Here is a 23,845-nt window from a genome sequence, read left to right on the forward strand (position 1 = left end):
TTGTGTGAGATAATGTGTGTGAGTAAGCCTCATGACTCACTTCCTTCTGTAATACACTACGATTTTGAAATAAAAAATTTTTAGTGAGTACTCGATTTGTACTTTATTTTTAGTGTTTATTGCTCTAGAGGCTATTGATTTCATGCCTCATCATTTTGTATGATGTTGTTCCAGGTGCTGTCTGAAGAAATTACAGTGAAACAAATAGCAGCTAAGGAGACTCAGAAAAGAATTGATAATTTCAGGCAGAGTTACCAACCTGTTGCTCATCATGCAGCTCTCCTTTACTATTGCATTTGTGATCTTCCAAATATTGAATACATGTACCAGTTTTCACTGGAGTGGTTCATAAATCTGTACATTTCATCTCATGGAAAGAAGTATGTATCTGTAATTTCTCTTATTTACATTTAAGCTATTATGTGAATAACACTGAACTATATGAGATACATAATTATCAGTCCATTGTGATAATGTGTAAAATATGATTTATCTGTTGTGAATTTTTTTAATTTACTTGGTTGTTTAACACTCTGGTAGCAACATGTGAATCCATGGTACATGGGACCTAGAAACATATTAACTATGGGGTCCCTGAAGACTTGTGCTGTCTCTTCTTAATCACCTACCAAACACTCCAAATTTTAATTTGTTTTTCATCTCTGATGATGAAATGTGAATTCTGATTGTGTATCTCAAGCATGCAAACCCAAATACATTTAAATCAGTGATAAAGAATGCTTTTAAACTGTTTTCAAAGAGTGTAATATATCTGTTGAATTTTGACAACAATGATGCATTGTGTCACGTAATCCATGAGACATTGACAGTGTTAAGCAAATGACCTAATTCATAATTGCTCAACTGTCCCCCATTATTCATAGAGATTGGTGAGAACTGTGTCCAAGTTGTGCATATCTCACTTGAAAGTATTCCAGATCAGTTCAACAGGACTGAGGCCAGAAGCACACAGATAGCCTCATATTTGTGGAGTGTTCCTTAAACCATTTTGACTCATATAATTGGATGTACTGCTGGTGTTCTCCATCTTCCCAACATAACATTTCAATGTTGTAACTTGGTGTCTTCATGAGGTGTTTCCTGAGACTGGTCACAATGTTGACTGGATCCCATATTCATGCCTGGGCAGTGCCTGGTGTTCACGATGCTGTCCACACCTCCTGTGGCTGTTTCTTGCAGCGGTGTATTTCTCCTGGAGTTCCCTGTTCCATCTATGCCTGTTCTGACTCTATTCTCCAGTGGTGGCCATCCCATGCTGCTCCATATTAGGTCAGCATCTGCCAGGCATGTTTCTAGCTCTGTTGTAATGCTGTAGATGTTCTTTTTGCTGTTCATGACCTCACTACTTTCTCTAGTGGCAACTTTCTAGAGGCAACTCCTTTCAGTTTATTCCTTGCCACATCTAGTTGAGCACCACCATTAGCTTCAATGTTCAGAATACTGTTGAATACAGTAGCACAGTAATGCAGCCATAGCAGGCCATAGCTCAGTAGCTGTGTTCAATGCAGTTGCCTTTGCAGCAGCCAGAGCCAGACTGCAGCATGACTGGATGTGGTCACAGTTATATACCACTCTCAGCTTTATTAATATTATCAGCCATATCCAGTTTACATAAATATACCTGCCATACCTAGCAAAGCTAGGGAGCAGTGGGCAGGCACAGTGGGCTACCTGTGGTGGGCCTTATGTCTTTGCTGCCCTATGTTGCACAATCACACAGTCGAGCCACACACAGCTACTGAGTCACATAGACACACAATGTGACTGTCCCAGGGCAAACCAGAGAGCTGCAACTCCAAGAAGAATCACTTCTTGGACTTTGGCAAGCTCAATGTGTTTTGTTTATACTATGGAGCTCTTTTGTGGTTCAAGGTCACCTCTATTGATGATAATAAACAGAACAATCACCAGGTACAGAGATATTTTCACATACACCACGTCAGTCAAACAAAATGAAAACACTGCCCTAAGTCTCCTACAAGTGTGGAGAGTCAACGTCTTATCAGAATAATAATATAATCTACCAAAGTCATTATCACTACTTCACCAGTATGATAAGTGTGATAAACAATCACATTATGAGAATCAAAACTTTCATCCTCCTGGCACTTTGAATTCAGTATGCACATGTGAAAGACACAACATGTGGCATCAGGCAGCTGTTGGAGTTGCATATTATATCTGTGCATGCTGCAGTATTCACTGTCTGCTGTTCCCTATTATGTCTGCTCCCAGGTTGTGTGGTGCCTGAGGCTTCAAGTGGTTGATGTTTCCAGCTATCTTGTTTTTCCCTATCTGTCTACTGAGGAGGTAGTTGCCACCTTCTGCTCTGTATGAGGTCTGAACCCATCAATTAGACACTTCGCTGTCTGAAGTTCATTACCAGAAAGGGAACTTATTTCCAATGTTTCTGTAGTAGTTCAAAAGCTGGATTCCATGTCATACTGAGCTGGTATCATGTTTTTTTCTGGTGTTTCTGTAATATTTCCAAATCTGGATTCCATGTGGTACTGAGCTAACATGCTGCTTTCAGGCTGAGCAGGTGCTCTGCCATCTTGATTTCAACAGATTCATTGATGACACGATCTCAGAATCTGGAAGCTTGAGCTGAGCTCCTGGTTTTATCAGACAATTTTCTGCTATTGATGATATTGCAGAAGACCAACTATGACCAAAAGATCTGTCAACTTTTATAGCAGCCTGCTTACAGTCCACTAGAGAAGGACACCACCAATAGAGTGAACAGAAAAACCAAGGCCATTCTTAAGGAAACAGGATGGCCTGAGAAAGTTGTCAAGCAACTGAAAGCTAAGGCTCCAGCACTACCCAGACTATATGGATTACCCAAGATCTGTAAAGAGGGCGTACCACTTTGTCCAATCATGAGCAATATTGAAGTAGCTACCTACCCTACAGTCATGTGCCGTAATAAGATGTTAGCATCATATGTGGGAAAGTATGTCCATCACATCTGCTACACTCAGACTTCTTGAATGCCTCATAAACACATGACTCTTGAGCTCAGACATCATGGTCATCTTTGACATTGTTTCTCTATTCACCACGGTACCACTTCAGGATGCATTCAATTTGATCAGTGAGAGAGTTGATGGAGCTCTTCTGAGTCTTTTTAAGAATATTTTAACATTTACTTACTTCCTATGTGGAAGCCAGTTCTATGAGCAGACTGAATGTGCAGTGATGGGTAGCCTCTTATCTCAGCAGTGGCAAATCTGTTTATGGGGAAATCTGAAGATGAGACCCTTACAACTGCTGCCTATCTGTCAACATGTCTATTCAGATATGTTGATGAAATATTTTTCATCTGGCCACATAGACAGAAAAGACTGGATGAGTTCCTGGACCATATGAACTAAAGAACTCCCAAGATTAGGATCATCACGGAACTAGAGAATGGTGTTCAACTCCCATTCCTGAATGCCATAGTGTAAGCTACATGGCACATTTGGCCACAGTGTGTGTAGGAGATCAACACGTCAGCTTATATCTACAGGCTGACAGCTTCTGTCTCGCAGCACAGAAGACTGTGGTGCTCAAAACACTTGTACATCAAGCCAAGAAAATCTCTGGCCACGACAGTTTGAAAACGGAGTTAGAACATCTAAAAATGTTCACGGACAATGGATATTGAACCAGGGACATCCACAAAGCATTCCATCCTGCCAGACCTGGTACAATGGAAGAGTAACAACTAGAAAAGACCATGAAGGACGCCTTTCTACCATATGCAGAGCCAATCTCTGCTAAGGTCAGCAAAATCCTGAAGACACACAAAATCAAAAGTGAGTTCTGCCCACCCAGCAATATCAGGGCCCTTGTGGAACAGTCAAGAATGACTGAGAGTTAAGAAAACCTGGTGTTTACCATATAACTTGTGAATTTGGTATGTCTTACATTGATCAAATCACCAGAACAGTGGACATAAGATGTAAGGAACACCAAAGAGCGAAAGATGCATCATGCTATGGCAGACCACTATATCATCAATAACAGAACATAGCTTGGAACTTAAAAGCACCTTAAATTGTGACAAAACCAGGATCCTGGCTCTAACCCTTAGATTCTGAAATAGTGTCATCAATGAATCTACTGAAATCAAGATGGTGGGGAACCTGATCAACAAAATACTAACTTAGTATGATGTGGAATACAGCTTTGGAGTTCGCCTGCTTAGCTGAATGGCAACATGCTTGCCTCCCATGCAGTGGGCCCAGGTTCAATTCCTGGCCAGGTTGGAGATTTTCTCTGCTCGTGGACTGGGTGTTGTGTTGCCCTCATCATCATTTCATCCTCATCACTGGCACACGAGTTGCCCAATGTGGCGTCAACTGAAATAAGACTCGCACTTGGTGGCCGAACTTCCCTGGATGTGGCCTCCAAGCCAGCAATGCGGTACAATCATTTTGTTTTAGAGCTTTTGAACTATTACAGTAACCCCAGAAAGAAGTTCCCTTCTCTGGTAATGAACCTCAGATGACCGTAATATAATTAACATGACCAGACCTCATACAAAGCACCAGGCAGTAACTACCTCCTTGGGAGACAGTCTCACTGGTCACAAACAAGACAAAGAACAACATCAACCACATGAAACTTTGGGCACCCCATAAGCTGGGAGTAGACATAATAAGGAACACCAGAAGGCTGCTAGCACCACAAGAGATTGCTGCAGCATGCACAGACATAATATGCAACGCCAACAGCAGCCCGATGCCACTGGTAGCACACCTTACAGGCGTACACAGAATTCAAAATGCCAGCAAGATGACATGGCCACAAGTGAAAGTTGCAGTGGTTGCAAACAGCATGAAGAATGTCTACAGCATCAAGGCACCCACAATGGGCACTGTCAGAAGAAGGAATGCCTGGAGATGGAGACCACCACAAGAAAGAGCCACATTTTGTGAGGACGGCATAGTGAACACCAGGCACCTCCCAGGCATAAACAATTCGTCAGAAAAGTGACCTGTCTTAGGAAACACCTGATGAAAACACCAAGTTATGAAGTAAAAATATTGTGTTGGGAAGATGCAAACTACTGGTATTACACTCGATTCTATGAGATGACAATGGATTGCCAGATAAGTATAAGAACTTACATTATGACTTAGTTCAAGAGTGAATAAATGTTGTGTTTTCATACTGAAGGTACTGGTTGGCTGTAGCATAATGCAGATGGACAAATATATTTACATTATTAGATGATAGGTTTTTGTGCTGGCTAAACAATGAACTATGTGGTACAGTGTAAACAAAACAGACAAAGGAACAGGAGAACAACTACCTGTTGCTCTCTTATCTTATCTTAGATGTTTCAGAAGCTGCATAAGCAGTGCATTGCACTACCAGTGTGATTAAGCCTTTATTTTAGAAAAGCAAGTATTATCTTCAAATGTGAAAACTTGCCTATGCATTGAGTGAATCAGTTAAGTGTCGAAAAATTGTAAATTTATTGTGATCATGCCAAAGAAAAGAAACCAGTTGTCTCACACTGTGGGGAATATGCCAACACAGATTATCTGCTAGGTGACTACATATGTGCTGCCTAACAGTTTTTTTATTCAGTGGTACACCACTCTCAGACATGGTAGTGTTATGTGTGCCCAATATCCACACTCACTGTACTTCTTACCCATGGTGGGGTACATTAAAATAATGAAAGAAAGAATGGAGCAAGTATAAGCATATCTAGTTGTATAGAGATTTGTACTGTAATAATTTTGATGAATACAGCAACATGATCTGAGCACTGAATCATGAGATGAATAGTTTTAATTCAGTTGATCAACAAAATTCATGAGTACCAGGAGTGAGTGGGCTCCAGCATTGTCACCGACTGGGACAGTGGTGCCTGAGATAATGCACGTCATTGGGGTGCAGGTAAAGTTGTGGTGCTTAGAAAGTTCAAAGGCTGGCAGATAGAGAGGAACTGTGTCTTAAGCAAAAATACTGCTTATTTTGCAGCAGCAGAGACTCCTTTTTCCAAAGAGATAGATGAGTCCAAGGTGATGTTTAAAGCCAGAGGAAAATTAGGACCTGATGAATTTATGAGTTCTAACAGTTAGGAGAGAAGTAAAATCCCATCAGATATCATTCTGCAAGGGCATCATTTGAAGTTTCAATATATTAAGCTTACGCTAGATTTCTTCATGATTTATTTATGAGTGTAACAACTTTCTCAGAGTATTATTTTTGTAGCAAAATCATTCTCAGAATTCATATGCTGGCGGAAAATGTGCTGTTAGCTGTCCTGTAGGTAAGAACAGACATGATTTATAGATGCCGATGATGTGGTTGGACTTTGAAGATGCAGAACCTAAAAGGTACATAGATTGCTAGGCACTAGACCAACACAGATCTTCCAGACTACAGCTTTTTGACCAGGTGCTTTACAGGTGGTATGTTGTTGGTTATAATGTGGACAGTCATTATTTTCTCACTTAGCATACTGTTGTGTATCATTTTGTTTGACACAAAAATGTAATGAGTCAAATTCACATTACATGGAAGAGGGAAGACCAAATTGGTTTCAAGTGTATTCATGCAAAAGACATCATACAATCATTCACAGTGTCACTCCAGAAACTGTCTCAACCTGACATGAAAAAAGAGTTGCCCTAATTAGTTACAGGAACAGTAAAGAGGTTTTTATTTTACAGGAATACAACAGAAATCTCACAGTAATCATGGACAGTACAGTGTATGAATTCAAAATGAGTGATTTCCTGAATCATTCCATATACAAAGAATTGAGAAATGACCCCACAGCTAGAAGATAAAGGAAGTCACAAGCTCTAATTACAGGTTTTAGAATCACTGCTGACAGTCAAAGAGCTTACCTTGAAAGTTCCAATCCAATCAAGAACACAGGGTATCCCAGATGGAATGGTCAGTATTCAGGGATATGACAGGAATGATCATTTGAAGCAAAAACATGTGGTCTAAAATGTGTACATTAATAGCTATACCAGTTCTCCATCTTAAATACTATGAAACAAAACTCTCCTACAGCGAGCTCTTTGCTTTTTTCATTTTCAGAGGTTGTATGGACCAAAACAAGTAAAAAATGTCCATTAATCATCAGCTCTAAAGTGCATGCCTTGAGGACTATAAGCACTGATTCAGTAGAAGATGTGTGTTTCATATTAGCAAAGCTCACACATAGCTCTTAAGGTATTGATTTTAGAGCCCATGTTTACGAGACTATTTCGCTTAGAATGATTGTTTCTGTCATATCCCTGAATATTGACAATTCTTCCTAGGTCATTCTGTAAATGGTTACAGAAGGTACATAATGTAGCTGTTAGGGGTGCATGGCTGTGAAGGTGGGTGGAGTGGCTGACAGTGATAGGTCAGAATGTCTACTGTTTACCACACAGGGTATGGCTGCAGTCGTGTGATGGCCGCTGTCAGGAGGTAGTCAAACATGTAAATAGTACTACTGAATAATACCTTTTCCCTTTATTCCACAACAACTAAAGCTGTGAAGACACTGCAGGAGCAGTGGCCCTGGCATGCAGGTGTCAGCAGCTGCTCTTTGTACAGATAGTGCATGACATGTTCTCTCAGGTATTGCAGTTACCAGCAGATAGGTGCAGTCAGCAAAGTATCAGAGGTTCTTACACAAGATGGCTGACCTACAGCCCCCAGCATGTACAGTGGCAGTGACATGTGCCTGTACAGAGTGGTGAATAGTGACAGTTTTAACCCAGTCAGGCAGTGACAATTGAGCAGCTTTATGGCCCAGGCTCAGTACACAAGTAGGTGAACAGCAGCAGATGAGTTACCTAGTGGAAGACCCATTGGTGGAAAGGCACCAAGCCAGCAGCAATTCAGACTTAGTGAAGGCAGCAGTCTGTTGAAGGCAGCTTGTTGACTCAGCTTGTTTCAACTGTCATGGATCTCCCATCATGTTTAGTGCATAGTGATGATTGTACAATGCCTGTTTGAATTAGACAGTATACAGGGTGGAGAAAAATTGTGTCACGAAATTTTAACCCTGGATAGCTGATGCCAGTAGGAACCAAACTTACTAATGTTGTGTAGGTCAACAAAGCATCATTTTTAAACTACAGAAACTTTGCACCACGCACTCTGATTGGTCATTGGATTGCCCTGTTGCCACTCACCATTTGACTGGCAGTGCTATCAATCCAGTTCTGTGAGTTGGTGAGTGCATCTTTGGTTGGCATTTGTTTTGTGTATTCAGCCATGAATATTAAATAGAATATTCACTGCAGTATGAAAGTGACTTTTATGAAGCCACAGGAACCTGCTGACCTTCCACAATTCAAGGGGATTTGTATGGCGTGTTAGATGCCAATATTGTAATTTGTCTGGTTATGATTAATTTCCGTGCACAAAGGCAATGCTGGTTGTGTGTGATACTTGTAGAAGGGTTAGCCATGAAACATGGCAGTGTACTAAATCTCAGTGGGGCATAATAATGCATAAAGATTAGTTTTCTAGTGTCTTTGGATGTGTATTTGCACCCACATCCCATCATAATTCTTACATTTATCAAATGGAGTCTACACAAATGCCAGAAATGCATGCAGCAGTGATACATGAAGCAGTTCAGCTTTTGAAGGGGCAAGTAGCCACACTGTTAGAAAGTAATGCTGTGTTGCAAACAGGTAGACACTTAACAAGCCAATAGTGGCTGTGTACATTCCAAGCCAGCAGAGGCAAAAACCTTGTCATATGTATTTCTCCCTTCAGCAGATCCTGTAGCAGCTAGTTTAATGGCTCCTTTTTCAGGGAAATCAACCAAGGATTTATTAATTATTTGAAGGCTGCCACTAAATTAGGTCATTTGTCAGATCAGATGTGCTTGTATGTGACTAGCTTGCGGCTGGTAGGTGTTGTGCAGTCATGTTCCATGTACCACAAAGGATGAAAACAAGCATAGACGTTTGAACAGCTAGCTAAATACATTACCAATAGTACCACAAGCAGAACAGTGTGAAATTTTTTTGGGAATGGTCTAAATGGTTAGTTACAAAAGTGCAATAAATCAGCAGAAGCATTTTCAGATAGAATTAGAAAAATTAACATGCAAACCTATGAACTGATGCAGCATATGGAAACAGACAGTTATTCTGCAGGAGGGAGAAAACAGAGCATTGAATGGATTTTTGTAGGGACCTCCAGCTGACATATTGAGAAAGGTAAGAATACAAAACATACATGATTTAGCTGATAGTATCAGTGTTGCCACAAAGCTTGAGGAAATCGACATTTTTACCAAAGGATGAGATGACTGAACTGTGTTCTCCTTGGAGGTAAAGTGTTATAGGTGTTGGCATGCAGGTCACATTAAGAAGCAATGCTGCCAATCCAAATGTTACAATTGTGAGGAAGTAGGCACCAGCTGTGTGAGCGTCGAAGTAGAAAACAGGATAGACAACATAATGACAGGAGTTTGTTAAACAACAAAGGAAATGCCTCAACCATGAGATGGCATTTCTAGTAACACAGAATACTGCAAAAATGTATCCAAAGATGGAATTCTGCTTTTTTGACTCAGTAAGTGGAGTGGAACATAAATTTTTGGTAGATACACGGGCTTATTTGGTGATTGTTGGTCTGGAGCTCTTAGGTAGGAAGAACTGAATCTCCACATTATAGATTCTGTGGGGTATGAATGATGTGACATAACTAGGAATAACACTGCTTGGCAAAGGGCTTAAATTTCTGGGTAAGCATCGCATAAAAATTGATTTTTTGCAGTATAAAATCAAACTCAGTGTGACATTGTATGAACTGCGCATGACTGCTGCAAGTTCTACATCACTGCAAGATTCAGCAATTTTGAAGGTGGTACCAAATAAACTGCAGATATATGCACTTAAGACCAATCTGCATTAAAAAGTACCAAGAGGTATGGTAAAACTAGTCTGAGTAAGTGTGGGTATTGACCTACCAAGCCAAGTATTAGGGGAGAGTTGCCTAAATTGTACCACTTTTGAGTAGTAAGTTACAAAATTATTTAAACATTGCTATCCTCAACTATAAGTTGTTGTCCTTGGTATCTGATTCAAACGATGGAAATTCTGAGAATTCTGCTCTCCATTTTCTAAGCATTTCCAAGTGGTACAAATTAGAACTCTGGTTTCCTAATTTGTACCAGTTGGTGCATAAATTGTACCATCCTCTCCCTAAGCGATAATTTTTTATATTCAACATTCCTCACACAACTTACAATACCATTCCTCTGTTTCTTGAATCAGTTTCTGTGGTGGTTTCCACACAGAGTCTGAAATATATTTCCTTAAACCAAACATCATATCTCTTCAAATGTTAGAATATCCTCTTTCAAATCATTTTCAAATTTGTTAGAAAATACTGTTCCTGTAGCCAAAAGTTTTATCACTTTTATATTTATTTTCGGCATGTTGGCTTAGGCACATTTATCTGCATGCATTTTCATTTAATCCATAATCCCCAACTACACATACCATTACGACTAAATGCTATGGATATCCATTTAATCCATAATTCCCAACTACCTGTACTGTTGCAGCTAAATGCTATACATCTGAGCTCTACTTTCCATAACCCCTTTCTGTTGCCACACTGTCATACAAAATGGTTATTTAATGCATAACTTTTGAAAAAGAAAGCATCAGAAAAGTCACCATATCCTTTCTAAATATTATGTTGCAGCAATAATGCTAAACACATTTCTTAAAGCTCACTATATATGTATGTTTCTTAAATTGTACTGATACTATTAAGAATCTTATATTAGTACATTATAGACAACACAGCCATTTTCTGTTTGACAGCTTCCTTTAAAAGTAAAGTTATTTCATGTATATTCACCTATAAATGTTTTGTACATCAAAGCATACTATGTGTACAGGAAACAAATGGTAATTCTGGCGAGCATAGATAATTTTGGCATGCACGAGTTAAGTCTGCCAAAGGGTTTACTCTTTGCCAACTTAGATATCCTAGAAGAGAATGATATGGATAGGTCGTGAATTAAACACTAGAAAAGAAAGAGTTAATAGTGCATCTATGGATAAAAATATGAACAATCTATCCACACAAAAATATACAAGTGGATTAAATGGAGAAAAACACAAGGTAAATATTCGTAAAGAAAAAAAAGTAAACAACCACGTTATGCATAAGCAAGGATACAAGCAACAGACATATATTGTTGCAGATAGTCATGGGAGAGGAGTTACGGAAATTATGAGAAGAAATCACCCAGACCTTAATGTAACAGGCATCATCAAACTAGGCACGCCATTATGCGAAATTCTGAAAAACAGTGACAACATATTAACGACGGGTAACAGCTGCATCATAATAGGAGGCGCAAATGATGTTTACTGTAATGAAACTTGGCGTGCAATGAAAATCCTAAAGGAAACAATCAAAAGGATGCCTCGAGTGCATTTCTACATTGTTAACATCCCCAGGAGACACGATCTGATGGAAAACTCGTGCGTAAACGTCGAGATTGTTACAGCAAACAGGCTATTTGAGAAAATATGTCGAGGTTTCCAGAATACGACCTTCGTAGAGATAAACAGTGTTCACAGAGAGCACTTCACAAGACATGGTGTCCACATGAACGTAAAAGGGAAAAAGATTATTAGTGCCGAAATACTTAAATTTATTAATGAGTCATCTGTAATGGAAGTGTCTCCAATCCCAATTCCGCCAAAACAAGAGTTGTCTGTAACAGTGGAACCATCATTATCTGCAGTAGAGCTGCAACAAACACCAGTAGCAGCATCAAAGGCTCAGATATTCTCAGCAACAGTGTCAGATAAACCAATAGCAGCAGAATCACCACAATCATCAGCAGAGCTATCGTCATCAGCAACAGCATCCAGAACAGCAGACCCCATAATACTACCTCAAGGCAATGAAAATGCATGTGAGGAAAATATACAAAGGTCATTAGCTGCAGCAGCTAACAAAGAAGGGCAGTCACCAAGTTGGGGTGCACAGGAGCCACCAGCAACAGCAACCACACAGAAGAGGTACCTGAGGCCTGGGAGATCAACAGCAGAAGCAGCTTCCAATCAAGACAGATGCCTGAGGACTAGGAGACCTGCTACACTAAGTGAGGATTTTTTATGGTACCGAGTAAGCAGAAAGAGAACATGGAAAAAGATGTAAGTAAAACTGTCCAGCTTAAATACCAGTGTGACAATAGTGAGAGGAATATAAACACCGGACAAAGATACGATCCAGGTTTAATGACACAAACTGAAAAAAATCACTGCATAGTGCCAGAAGCAAAGGGAGCAAGTGAAGTGCTTAGTATATTACAGGAAGGGGAACTATTACATTTAAAGCCAACTGTTAGTGAACCAACTCAGTGCGTTTTAAAGGAAGATAATCAGAGTGACCAGTTAAAAATACCACTAAGGCTCATGCACCTAAACACACAGTACCTTAGAAATAAGCTTAATATATTACAGGTTTTTGTAAATGAACAGTCACCTCATATAGTAGTGCTAACTGAGCATGGATTAAAATCTGATGAAATTATTTACTGTAAACTAGAGGGCTACTCCTTAGCAAATAGTTATTGTAGACAGCAACATAAGGGTGGTGGTGTGGCAGTTTACATTAGTGAGAATCTTGAGTACAAGAAATTAAACTATCTAGACCAGTACAACAAAGAAGGCTTGATTGAAGTGACAGGCATCGAAGTCCACGCCAAAGAGTGTAGAGAGGTTATGAGAAAACATAAAGTTATTGGGATTTATCATCCACCAAAGGCTGATGTAGTTAGCTTCATAGACATATTTAGTAGAGTAGTGGGACGTTGTGGTCCCAGTGACCTAACTATACTTGGTGATCTGAATATTGAGGCAAAATCTTCCAGTTTGTGTAATATGAAGTTAATAGATACTCTTAACCCATATAATCTCATAAATGTAGTAAATAGTGATACCAGGGTAACAAAGTCCACATCTAGCAGAATTGATTATGTTATACTATGTAAACATATTAAAGACAGTGTTAGGTGCTGGAATATGGATTTTCACTACTCTGACCACAAATGCCAGCTTGTAGAGTATGTAAACACAAGCATCCCAAAAATGACAAAAGTTACCGCAAATAAAAGAATCCTAAAAGAGGGTAACATCCTTGCCCTAAGAAATAAATTAGCTATAGAGGACTGGGATCTGGTTTACCAGACTGAAGGATCTGAAAACAAGTGGGCCAAATTCTATGATACTATGCTAAGACACTTTGACAGATGCTGCCCTGTTAAAAAAATACAAAAGAGTGTTCACCCATAACCAAAGTGCAAAAACCAACAGACTGATACTTCCAGCAAATATGATAAAACTCAGGCAAAACATCCAGGACCTGGATGTGTTACACAAGTCAACAAACCTGCAGGTTTTTAAGGCCAAGCACAATGAAGCCAAGAAAATCTTTAAGAAAGACCTTTCAAATCTAAGAAAACAGATATACAGCAGTGAATTAGCTCAGTCAGACAATATAGCCAAGACCTCAATTGCGCAAAGCCACACTGAAGCCAGAAACTGAAACTGTAAATATAAGACATGAAGGAAACACAATTAAAGATCCTAATAATGTCTGCAATGTTTTCAATAAATACTTTATATCTGCAGCTGTTAGTCCAGTTAATAACACAACTGTGAGTAGTGAGGTAAAGCTCTGCCCCTTTGAAGAGCCACCTTTTGAATTCAAACAAGTAAGTGAAAAAGAAATAGGCAGGATAATAAATAACCTAAAGAATAAGTACTCATCTGGATGGGATGGTTTGAGTAGTATCGTGATTAAAAAATGTAATAAGGAATTAGTTAAAATAATCACCCACCTGGTAAACTGCAGTATTAGAGAACATACATTTCCAAATGTATTGAAATGGAGCACAATTAAACCAGTGCATAAAAAAGGATCCAAGGAAGAGGTTTCAAATTTCAGGCCCATATCATTAATACCTGCCTTCAGCAAAGTATTTGAAGTTGTGCTGCTGACACAACTTAGTGACTATTTCTTGAAAAATAAGTTCCTAACAGACACACAACATGGATTCTGAAAGGATCATAGTACTATCACAGCAATTACGGAATTTCTTCACAAAACGTATGGTGCCCTTGATCAAGGAATGCAATTAGCTGGCATATTTCTAGACCGCACTAAAGCCTTTGACTCGGTAAACCATGAGTAAATGCTGCATCCATGCAATTGCTGGCTACATATTTATTTAACCGCAAGCAGTGTACAAAGCTGACTTACAAAATCAATAATCAGATCATTAATTTCCAGTCCAAGTATGAGACAGTCACGCAAGGCATACCCCAGGGCTCAATTTTGGGCCCTTTCCTTTTCCTAGTGTACATAAATGATATAGAGCAACCTTTCAACTCCCAATTGGTAACCTAAGCAGACGATACCTCACTGTTATTTCCTGGTAAACCAAATGATGTGTTAACGTTGGTAGCAACTGAGGGCCTACGTCAAATAACTACTTATTTCCAAGATCAAGGTTTGAAAGTTAATATCAGTAAATCTCAGTTATTGCCATTTAAACTTACAAACTCACACCAAACCTCTATCAGTAACATAGGTGGAATGGAAGTAGTCAACACAGAAGGCTGCAGATTTCTAGGTATTCACCTAGATGAAAATCTAAGATGGGTAAACCATATCAAATTTTTATGCAATAAAATCAGCAGTTCATTACATCTAATCAGCCAGTTATCAAAAGTAGTCCCACATCAGACATTAAAAACAATTTATTATGGAACCATTTTTGCACAGATTAATTACGGGATAGAGATATGGGGTTGTGCTGCCGACATACATATGAACAGAATATTAACCCTACAGAAAAGAGCAATCAGAATTATCCATGGATTAGGGTATAGAGATTCATGCAGGGAAATCTTTGTTCATCATAAATACCTCACAGTCTACTCACTGTATCTTTACAAATTAATTATATTTTTTGTGACACATCAAAACAAAGCAACAAAGTGCTCTGATATGCATGCCTATAATACAAGAAATAAAGACTGCTACTACAGACAAAGAACAAAATTAAAAACAACAGACCATAGTCCATGCATCAGTGGTCAAATATGGTACAACAGATTACTGAGCTCTATAAGGTGCCACAAAGGGAACTTATTCAAAGTGAAACTGAAATATTTCTTGATTGACAAGTGTTTATATTCTTTAAGTGAATATTAATATTAAGCTAAAATAAAATATATATCTAAAAACAAAGATGATGTGACTTACCAGATGAAAGTGCTGGCAGGTCGACAGACACACAAACAAACACAAACATACACACAAAATTCAAGCTTTCGCAACAAACTGTTGCCTCATGAGGAAAGAGGGAAGGAGAGGGAAAGACGAAAGGATGTGGGTTTTAAGGGAGAGGGTAAGGAGTCATTCCAATCCCGGGAGCGGAAAGACTTACCTTAGGGGGAAAAAAGGACGGGTATACACTCGCACACACACACATATCCATCCACACATATACAGACACAAGCAGACATATTACTGAGCTCTATAAGGTGCCACAAAGGGAACTTATTCAAAGTGAAACTGCTTGTGTCTGTATATGTGTGGATGGATATGTGTGTGTGTGTGCGAGTGTATACCCGTCCTTTTTTCCCCCTAAGGTAAGTCTTTCCGCTCCCGGGATTGGAATGACTCCTTACCCTCTCCCTTAAAACCCACATCCTTTCGTCTTTCCCTCTCCTTCCCTCGTTCCACGTGAGGCAACAGTTTGTTGCGAAAGCTTGAATTTTGTGTGTATGTTTGTGTTTGTTTGTGTGTCTGTCGACCTGCCAGCACTTTCATACAATGGTACATTTGTGTCATGTATATGTAATCACATATGTATATATGACTGTACTAAACTTGTAAAAAAATGCTATGACGTTTGCAAAAGACACCAGTTGGTGTCTCCATGCAAAAAAAAAAAAAAAAAAAAAAAAAAAAAAAAATACAAAAAAATACAATACAATGGTGCAGACCTTTGCCACTAGCAAACCATCAGTGCATGAATCTGCATCAGACGAAAAAATGAAGCATTTGGAATGAAGAAATAGAGCAGTGGTAGAGGCTTTGTTACTAATATTTATGAATTTGTTGTATCCTGGGGGCCATTAGGAGTGGCATAAGTCATGCAATATAGAATAACAATAGAAATTAAAGCTGCAGTACACAGGAAACCATAAAGAGCTGCAAAACACCTGCAACCAATAACTAAGGAACTTATTGACCTGCAGTTAGATGATGGCAATGTTGAACATATTGATAGCCCATGCTTTGCACTGGTAATAACTGTCTCCACAGGTTTCACAGTGACTACAGGTATCTGACTGCAAGAAATATAATCAGTGCATGTCCTTTTCCAAACATAGGGAGACTTTGGACAACATAGGTTAGTGTAAATACTTTTGCTGGGTTTAAAATATGGCTGTCACTAACTGGAAGAAGACCTGCCCAGTACCATGTTTATGGCCCCATGTAGTCACTTACCAATATCATAAAAAGCTCTTTGGTCTCAAAAATTTGACAGATTTATTCCAATGACAAAATTGTGTTTACCAACAACATGGAATAACATTTACAAGAATTGGAGGATGTGTTCAATAGGCTATATACAGCATGTTTGACACTGAGTATGGATAAATGGCACAGTGTAGCCATGAAGGTGAATTATCTGGGACACATAATTAGTCAAGAATGTGTGGAAATTGATCTGCACTTAATTTCTGCAGTACAGGGTTTCTTGCCACTAGAGACAACAAAACAGCTTCAAACATTCCTCTGTCTTTGTAATTATTACAGTAAATCCATAGAAGGTTTGTGAAAATTGCTGAGACATTAAACCATTTGCTAAAGAAAAGAGCAAAGATTCAATTGTCTACTGACTATCAAACCAACAGCCTTGCCTCAGTGGTAAAACTGGTTCCCATCAGATCACCGAAGTTAAGCACTCTCACACCTGACTAACAGTTGGATGGGTGACCACCCACTCTGCAGAGTGCTGTTGGCAAGTGAGGTGCACTCAGCCTTTGTGAGGCCAATTGACGAGCTGCTTGATTGAGGATTAGCGCCTCCAGTCACAAAAACTGACTACGACTAGGAGAGAGGTGTGCTGACAACACGCTGCACCATATCCGAATCCAGTGATGCCTATTGACAGAGGATGGCAGAGAGGTCGGTCAGTACCATTAGGCTTTCTGAGGCATGTTCAAACAGAGTTTAGATTAGTACTGACTGTAAGACCACATTTGATAAGTTAAAACAATCATTAATAGTCCAGTATTGGATGGTAAAGAACACCCAGCGGTGTATGCATTAAGACAGTTAAATAAACCAGAATGAAATTACTCTACTGTGGAAGAGATGTCATCTACAGTATTATATATGCTTGTTGTTATCTCTATGGAAGAAAATTTATGGTAGTTACAGGCCATGCCACAATGAAGTGGTTACTGGGATTAAAAGATCTGTCAAGTAGAGTGACACTTTTGTCTCTGAAATTAAGTTAATTTTAGTATGAGATAGTGCATGAACCAGGAAGAAAGAATTGCTAGATTGTGCATAAACCAGGAAGAAAGCATGGAAATGCCAATAGCTTAAATAGAAGGTGCTTTACACTAGTAGCAGTGTCATCATCAGTGCAGTATTTTAAGTTCAAGAAGAAAGGAAAGAGAGTGAAAGTCAATAATATAGGAACACAAAAAATGCCATATACACTTGACCACAGCATGGAAAAACTGAATGGCATGAGTTTGTTGAAAGTTTTGTTGATAATATGTGAAATAGTTTATTTTTTGTCACTGTTTGGATATATTCAGGTTACACTACATGTTTATTTTGTTGCTGTGGGCTGTTGTGTTGTGAAGAACTTTTTTTCTTTATTGATGCCATTTTATGAGATAATGATAGGGCATAGGGTATTGCCAAGCTGGATGACTATAATAGTAACTGGAATGTGTACCCTTTTTTTTGAAACTGAGAGGGAAGTGAACACAGAACATTCCCCATGGTAGTGGGGAACTGGATGGGGAAATCAAAGAGGTTCTCCTATGGAACTGTAGGCACTGCAAAACAGAGAGGAGACTTGCTGAACAGGTGGCAAAGATTTGTGCACTTCAGGCTGAATTAGAGCACATGAAATTTTAAGTAGATAGATTGACCAAGGAGAAACATCATGGAAAGTGGGTAAAGATAACAAGCAATGGGTAAAAGAGAAACAGCTCTTCAAATTCATCTACATTCGAGCCTATAGTGTTGTCCAATCTCAACTTGTTACCTGTAGTAGGAGGAAAAGTGCCTCATCCAGTGCAGCATCACAGTAGGGTACAGCAGACTTTTAACAAAGAAACTCAGGGCATGTTAGTACAAGAAAAGAGAGTGAAGAAGAGAGTATTGCTGCTAGGTAGTAGCCATGACAGGGTTGTAGGCCAGATGGTCCAGGACAAGTTAGGAATGCAGTACGTGGTCACAAGTATTGTGAAGTCAAGTGCCTAGCAAGGTGACAGAGGACATAGGGGATTTGTTTAAAGATTTTCACAAAGTGGATCAGGTGATCACATTAGGTGAAGTAAGGAACTGTGTGGCTACGGACAAGTATAACAGAATTGGGAGTGAACTGACTAAAACATGAGTACCAACTGTACATACAGGTTTGTCCTGTGGAGGTCCTACAGTGCCATGACCAACACTGTGTTAACGCAGTTGTGAGCCATGTGAACACTGAGCTGAGCAAGCTGATGCTGACTGAAATGAAACCTTTAATGAGTGTAGTGCCTATTGCTACAATTGAGAGATGGAGATATACTAGATATGGCCTACACCTGAACAGGAGAGAGAAAGATAAGTTTTCTGACCTTCTTGGAGGTGATATAAGGGTAGGAGGGGGCACCATCATACAAAGGAAGATCCCTGTAGTTACTTGTGTCAGAGAGGTACCTTTTTTAGATTATAGTCACAATTCAGGCACCTTGTTTTGAAATAAGTCAAAAGAACAGAAGAGCCCACAAAATTCTTAATAATGCACAAAAAAGTAACCACAGGCTTAAAGAGGTTACATATAAAAGATTACACTATAGCAGCTTATTCATGCAGAACTAATATGGGAAAAGGAGGAGTTGTTAGACAAGTTCAAAGACACTGAGACCAGTAGATTTCATAGTGATCAGCACATAGTAGTGTGTGCTTGTGAATTAATACTGAAAAACAGTTCTCTTTTAATTGTCACTCTATATAGATTCCCAGTGGGAAATTTTGAAATGTTTGTGAGGAATCTGGATTCCTTACTATGTTATGTGTCAGAAAGCAGCAATCAGTTAATAGTCTCTGGTGATTTTAGTGTAGATTTTTTTAAGGATCCTAATAGGAAATATCACCTGGAAACCTTATTTGGATCCTAAAATCTGAGCTCAGCAATAAACTTTCCAACAGTTGTGGATAAATACAATAGGACCCTAATTGATGAGTCGCAGGTAGCAAATACATTCAATAATCATTGCTTAAATATAGTAGAACGTATAGGGACAAATAGTTCCAGAGAAAAAGCACATTTTATTGAAAAATTAATCACCATAAAATTCAGTCATATGAATGTACCACCAACATATTCTTCTGAAATTATGAAAATGATGTATTCTCTAACAAGTAAAAGCTCATCTGCTTTTGACAGTGTTTCAACAGAGTACTAAAGATTTTTCCCATATAATAAGCCTGGTCTTACCCAAAATATGTAATGAATCACTCCCTCTTGGCATTTTCCCAGAGAGACTAAAATATGCTGTTGTCAAACTTCTGTTTAAGAATGATGATAGGAGAGATCATAATAATGACCAATCTGTTCCATTGATGACATAATTTTCCAAAATATTTGAGAATGTGATGTATTCTTAAATAGTATCTCACCTCATCAATGGTAATATCCTTAACATCCTACATCTACATCTCTGCTCTGAAAAACCATGAATTCCATGGAAGAGGTTACTTCCCATTTTACCAGTTATAAGGGTTTCTTCCCATTCCATTCACATACAGAGCACGGGAAACATGATTGTTTGAATGTCTCTGTGCATGCTCTAATTAATATAATCTTGTCTTCAAAATCCCTACATGAGCAATAGATAGAGGTTATAGTACATTCTCAGAGTCATCATTTAAAGCTGGTTGTTGAAACTATGTAAAGAGACTTTCTCATGATAGTTTGCATCTATTTTCAAGAGTCTAACAGTTCAGTTTCTTCAGAATCTTTGTGAAATCCTCCCACAGGTCAAACAAACCTGTGACCATTCCTGTTGCACTTCTCTATATACTGTATGTTCAATATCCCCTGTTAGACCTATTTGGTATGGGTTCCACACACTTGAGCAATATTCTGGAATGGGACACATGGGTGATTTGTAAGCAATCTTCTTTGTATACTGACTGCACTGCCCCAGTATTCTTCCAGAAAACTGATCTACAACCCTGTTTTACCCACAACTAAGGCTATGTGATCATTCCATTTCATATCCCAATACAGTGTTACACCCAGGTATCTGCATGAGTTGGCTGATTCTAGCTGTGACTCAGTGATATTCTAGTCATAGGATCCTTTGTTTTTTCATTCTGTGAAGTGCACAATTTTACATTTTTGAGCATTTAAAGCAAGTTGCCAATCTGTGCACCAATTTTAAATCTTATCAAGATCTGACTGAATATTTATGCTGCTTCTGTTGGACAGTACTTTATTACAGATAAATGCATCATCAGCAAAAGTCTGAGGTTACTATTAATATTACTGCAAGGTCATTAATATACAACATGAACAGCAAGGGTCCCAACACATTTACCTGGAGTGCACCAAAAGTTACTTCTACATCTAGTGATGACTCTCCATTCAAGATAACCTGCTGCATCCTCACTACCAAAATGTCCTCAATCCAGTCACAAACTTCACTTGATACTTCATATGGTCAAACTTTTGACAATAAACATGCACTATGTGCTCAAATGTATCCAAACGCCTGGTTGAAAATGACTTACAAGTTTGTGGCATCTTCCATCAGTAATGTTGGAATTCAATATGCTGTTGGCCCGCCATTAGCCTTGATGACTGCTTCCACTCTCACAGGCATATGTTCCATCAGGTGCTGGAAGATTTCTTTGGGAATGACAGCCTATTCTTCATGGAGTGCTGCACTGAGGAGACATATCATTGTTGGTCAGTGAGGCCTGGCACAAAGTTGGCATTCCAAAACATCCCAAAGGTGTTCTATAGGATTCAGGTCAGGACTCTGTGCAGGCCAGTCCCTTACAGGGATGTTACTGTCATGTAACCACTCCGCCACAGGTTGTGCATTATGAACAGGTGCTAGATAGTGTTGAAAGATGCAATTGCCATCCTTGAATTGTTCTTCAACAGTGGGAAGCAAGAAGGTGCTTTAAACATCAATGTAGTCCTGTACTGTGATAGTGCCATGCAAAACAACAAGGGGTGCAATTCCCCTCCATGAAAAACACCACTTTTGATCACATAGTGTAGATGTGGTAATGAGTCAAAAGAACTTTGGAAATCAAGAAATACTGCATGTACCTGACTGCCTTGATCCAAAGGTTTCACTATATAACATGATTGATATTTCCAGAACCCATGCTGGTTGGCATTCTGTTCAAGGTACCTCATTATGTTTGAGCTTAGAGTATGTTCTAAGATTCTACAACAAATTGAGGTTAAGGATACTGGACATTAGTTTTGCAGATCACTTTTACTACCCTTCTTGTAGACAAGTGTGACCTGTCCTTTCTTCCAACTACTAGGCATAGTTTATTGAGTGAGGTATCCATGATAGATTATAGTTAGAAAAGGAGCTAACTCAGCCACAAATACAGTATAGAATCTGATAAGAATTCCATTTGGCCCTAGAGCTTTGTTCACTTTTAATTATTTCAGCTGCTTCTCAACACTACAGACACTAACACTTATTTTACTCATCTTTTCAGTGTGACAAGCATGAAACTAGAGTAATTGTCCTTGGTTTTTTGTTGTAAAGGAACATTTGAAAATAGAGTTAAGCATTTAAACTTTGCTACCCTTTATTTCAATTCCTGTCTCATTTGCCAAGGACTGGACACTAACTTTGGTGCTAATAACAGCACATACAACCAGAATTTCTTTGGGTATTGTGAAAGATCATTTGATAATATTCTGCTGCAATGGTCATTGAAGGCTCTCTTGCGAGCCAAATTAATTTCATTTAGCATATCTCTAACTATAGTCCTATGCTTTCTTTTAAACATATTGTGCAGTAGTCTCTGTTCCTTTAGAAGTTTCCTTATACTAACTGTATACCATGGAGTGTCCCTTCCATCATGAACTGTTATACAGGGTACACATCTGTCTAGTGCATGGTCAACTATTCCTCTAAACTTTAGCCGTAGTTCCTCTATTGCTCCTCCCCTGAGTTGAAAATTTTAAGTTCCTCATTGAGATATGACATTACTGACTTTTTACTTAGTTTACTGAACATATGTATTTTTCTGCTTGTTTTACTTTTCCTTTGTACTTTGGTAATCATTGTTGCCACAACTGCATCATGGTCACTGATACCAGTTTCATTCTGGACATCCTCAAAGAGGTCAGGTCTGTTTGTTGCCTTTAGATCCAATATATGTCCAACATGAGTGGGGTTCTGAAATATCTGTTCTAGGTAGTTTTCAAAGAAGGCATTTAGTAACGTTTCATAGCATGACTTTACATGACCACCACTAACAAACTGTAATTTTCCCATTTGAGTGTAGGATGATTAATGTCTCCACCAATTTTTATAGTATTATTGAGGAACTTATGTACAAGCAATCTGACATTTTCTCTAAAGTTTTCAGTTACATTAGAAGATGAGTCAGTTGGGCAACAGAATTATCCAGTTATCATTTTACACCCATCTCTGATACTGAGTCCTGAGCAAACACTTTCACATGCAGCTTCAATTTTTAACTCAGTGGATCTGCATTTCTTGGATACTGCAACAAATACACTACCTCCATTTCCCTTTAGCCTATCCTGTCAATATACAATTAAATTTCTCCCAAAAATCTCACTGCTGTGAACTTCAGGTTTCAGTCAGCTTTCTGTAAGTAGTATCATGTGAGCTTCACTGCTTTTCAGGAGTACTTCAAACTGTGACACTTTTTTGCAAATTGTTTGGCATTTGACCACTAGGATTTTAATACTCTCGCCTGTGGGAGGCATTTCTTTTGATCTTACACTGAAACTTCTGGGTTCTAATTGTTCTCAGTTTCCTACAGCTGTCATCATCTGAATTGGATGCACCCCTTTGTGAATTCCACACACAATCATCTACTTGAGTAGCAGCTTCTGATGTGTAGTGCACACTTGACTCATTTAGAGGGACCCTACAGTTTTCAGTTCTATGACGTGAGTCCAGGATATCACAGCCTAGCTTGTCACACAACCTTCAAAGTCTCTGGTATAGTCCTCCTGCTGGCAATTCCATGAGGGGTACCATCATTCACTGTACATTTGAACTGCCAATGATTAATAAATTGTGTTTCCTCCTCTTGACACCATAAAAAACAGGTTTCCACAGAACAGGTAAAGTGAGTCCCACTAGCTCAGTTTCAGTTTCAGTGAAAGATAGCACCTCATACTTGTTGGTTAGGGTATCCGTCTAACACCGTGAGTCCTCCCTGGTTCCCGACTAACTTGGCCAGGTGCCTAGATCTTCCACTGAGATGCCACTTGCAGGCGGTGAGTGAGTAATAGCAGATCCTGTACTTTCCACAGATGAGA

At 39.0% G+C, this 23,845-nt stretch overlaps 1 protein-coding gene across 1 annotated transcript in view; it reads left to right on the top strand.

Annotated features, from left to right (window-relative positions):
* Positions 1 to 23,845, top strand: part of LOC124722185 (dynein axonemal heavy chain 7-like) — a 913,348-nt gene that overhangs the window by 706,699 nt on the left and 182,804 nt on the right. The window contains exon 28 of the mRNA XM_047247384.1: positions 175 to 380. Coding sequence (XP_047103340.1) covers positions 175 to 380 — 206 coding nt within the window. The remainder of the gene's footprint in view (positions 1 to 174; positions 381 to 23,845) is intronic.

The sequence above is a fragment of the Schistocerca piceifrons genome, chromosome X (genome assembly GCF_021461385.2).
Source record: "Schistocerca piceifrons isolate TAMUIC-IGC-003096 chromosome X, iqSchPice1.1, whole genome shotgun sequence".
In the NCBI taxonomy this organism is placed as follows: Eukaryota; Metazoa; Arthropoda; class Insecta; order Orthoptera; family Acrididae; genus Schistocerca; species Schistocerca piceifrons.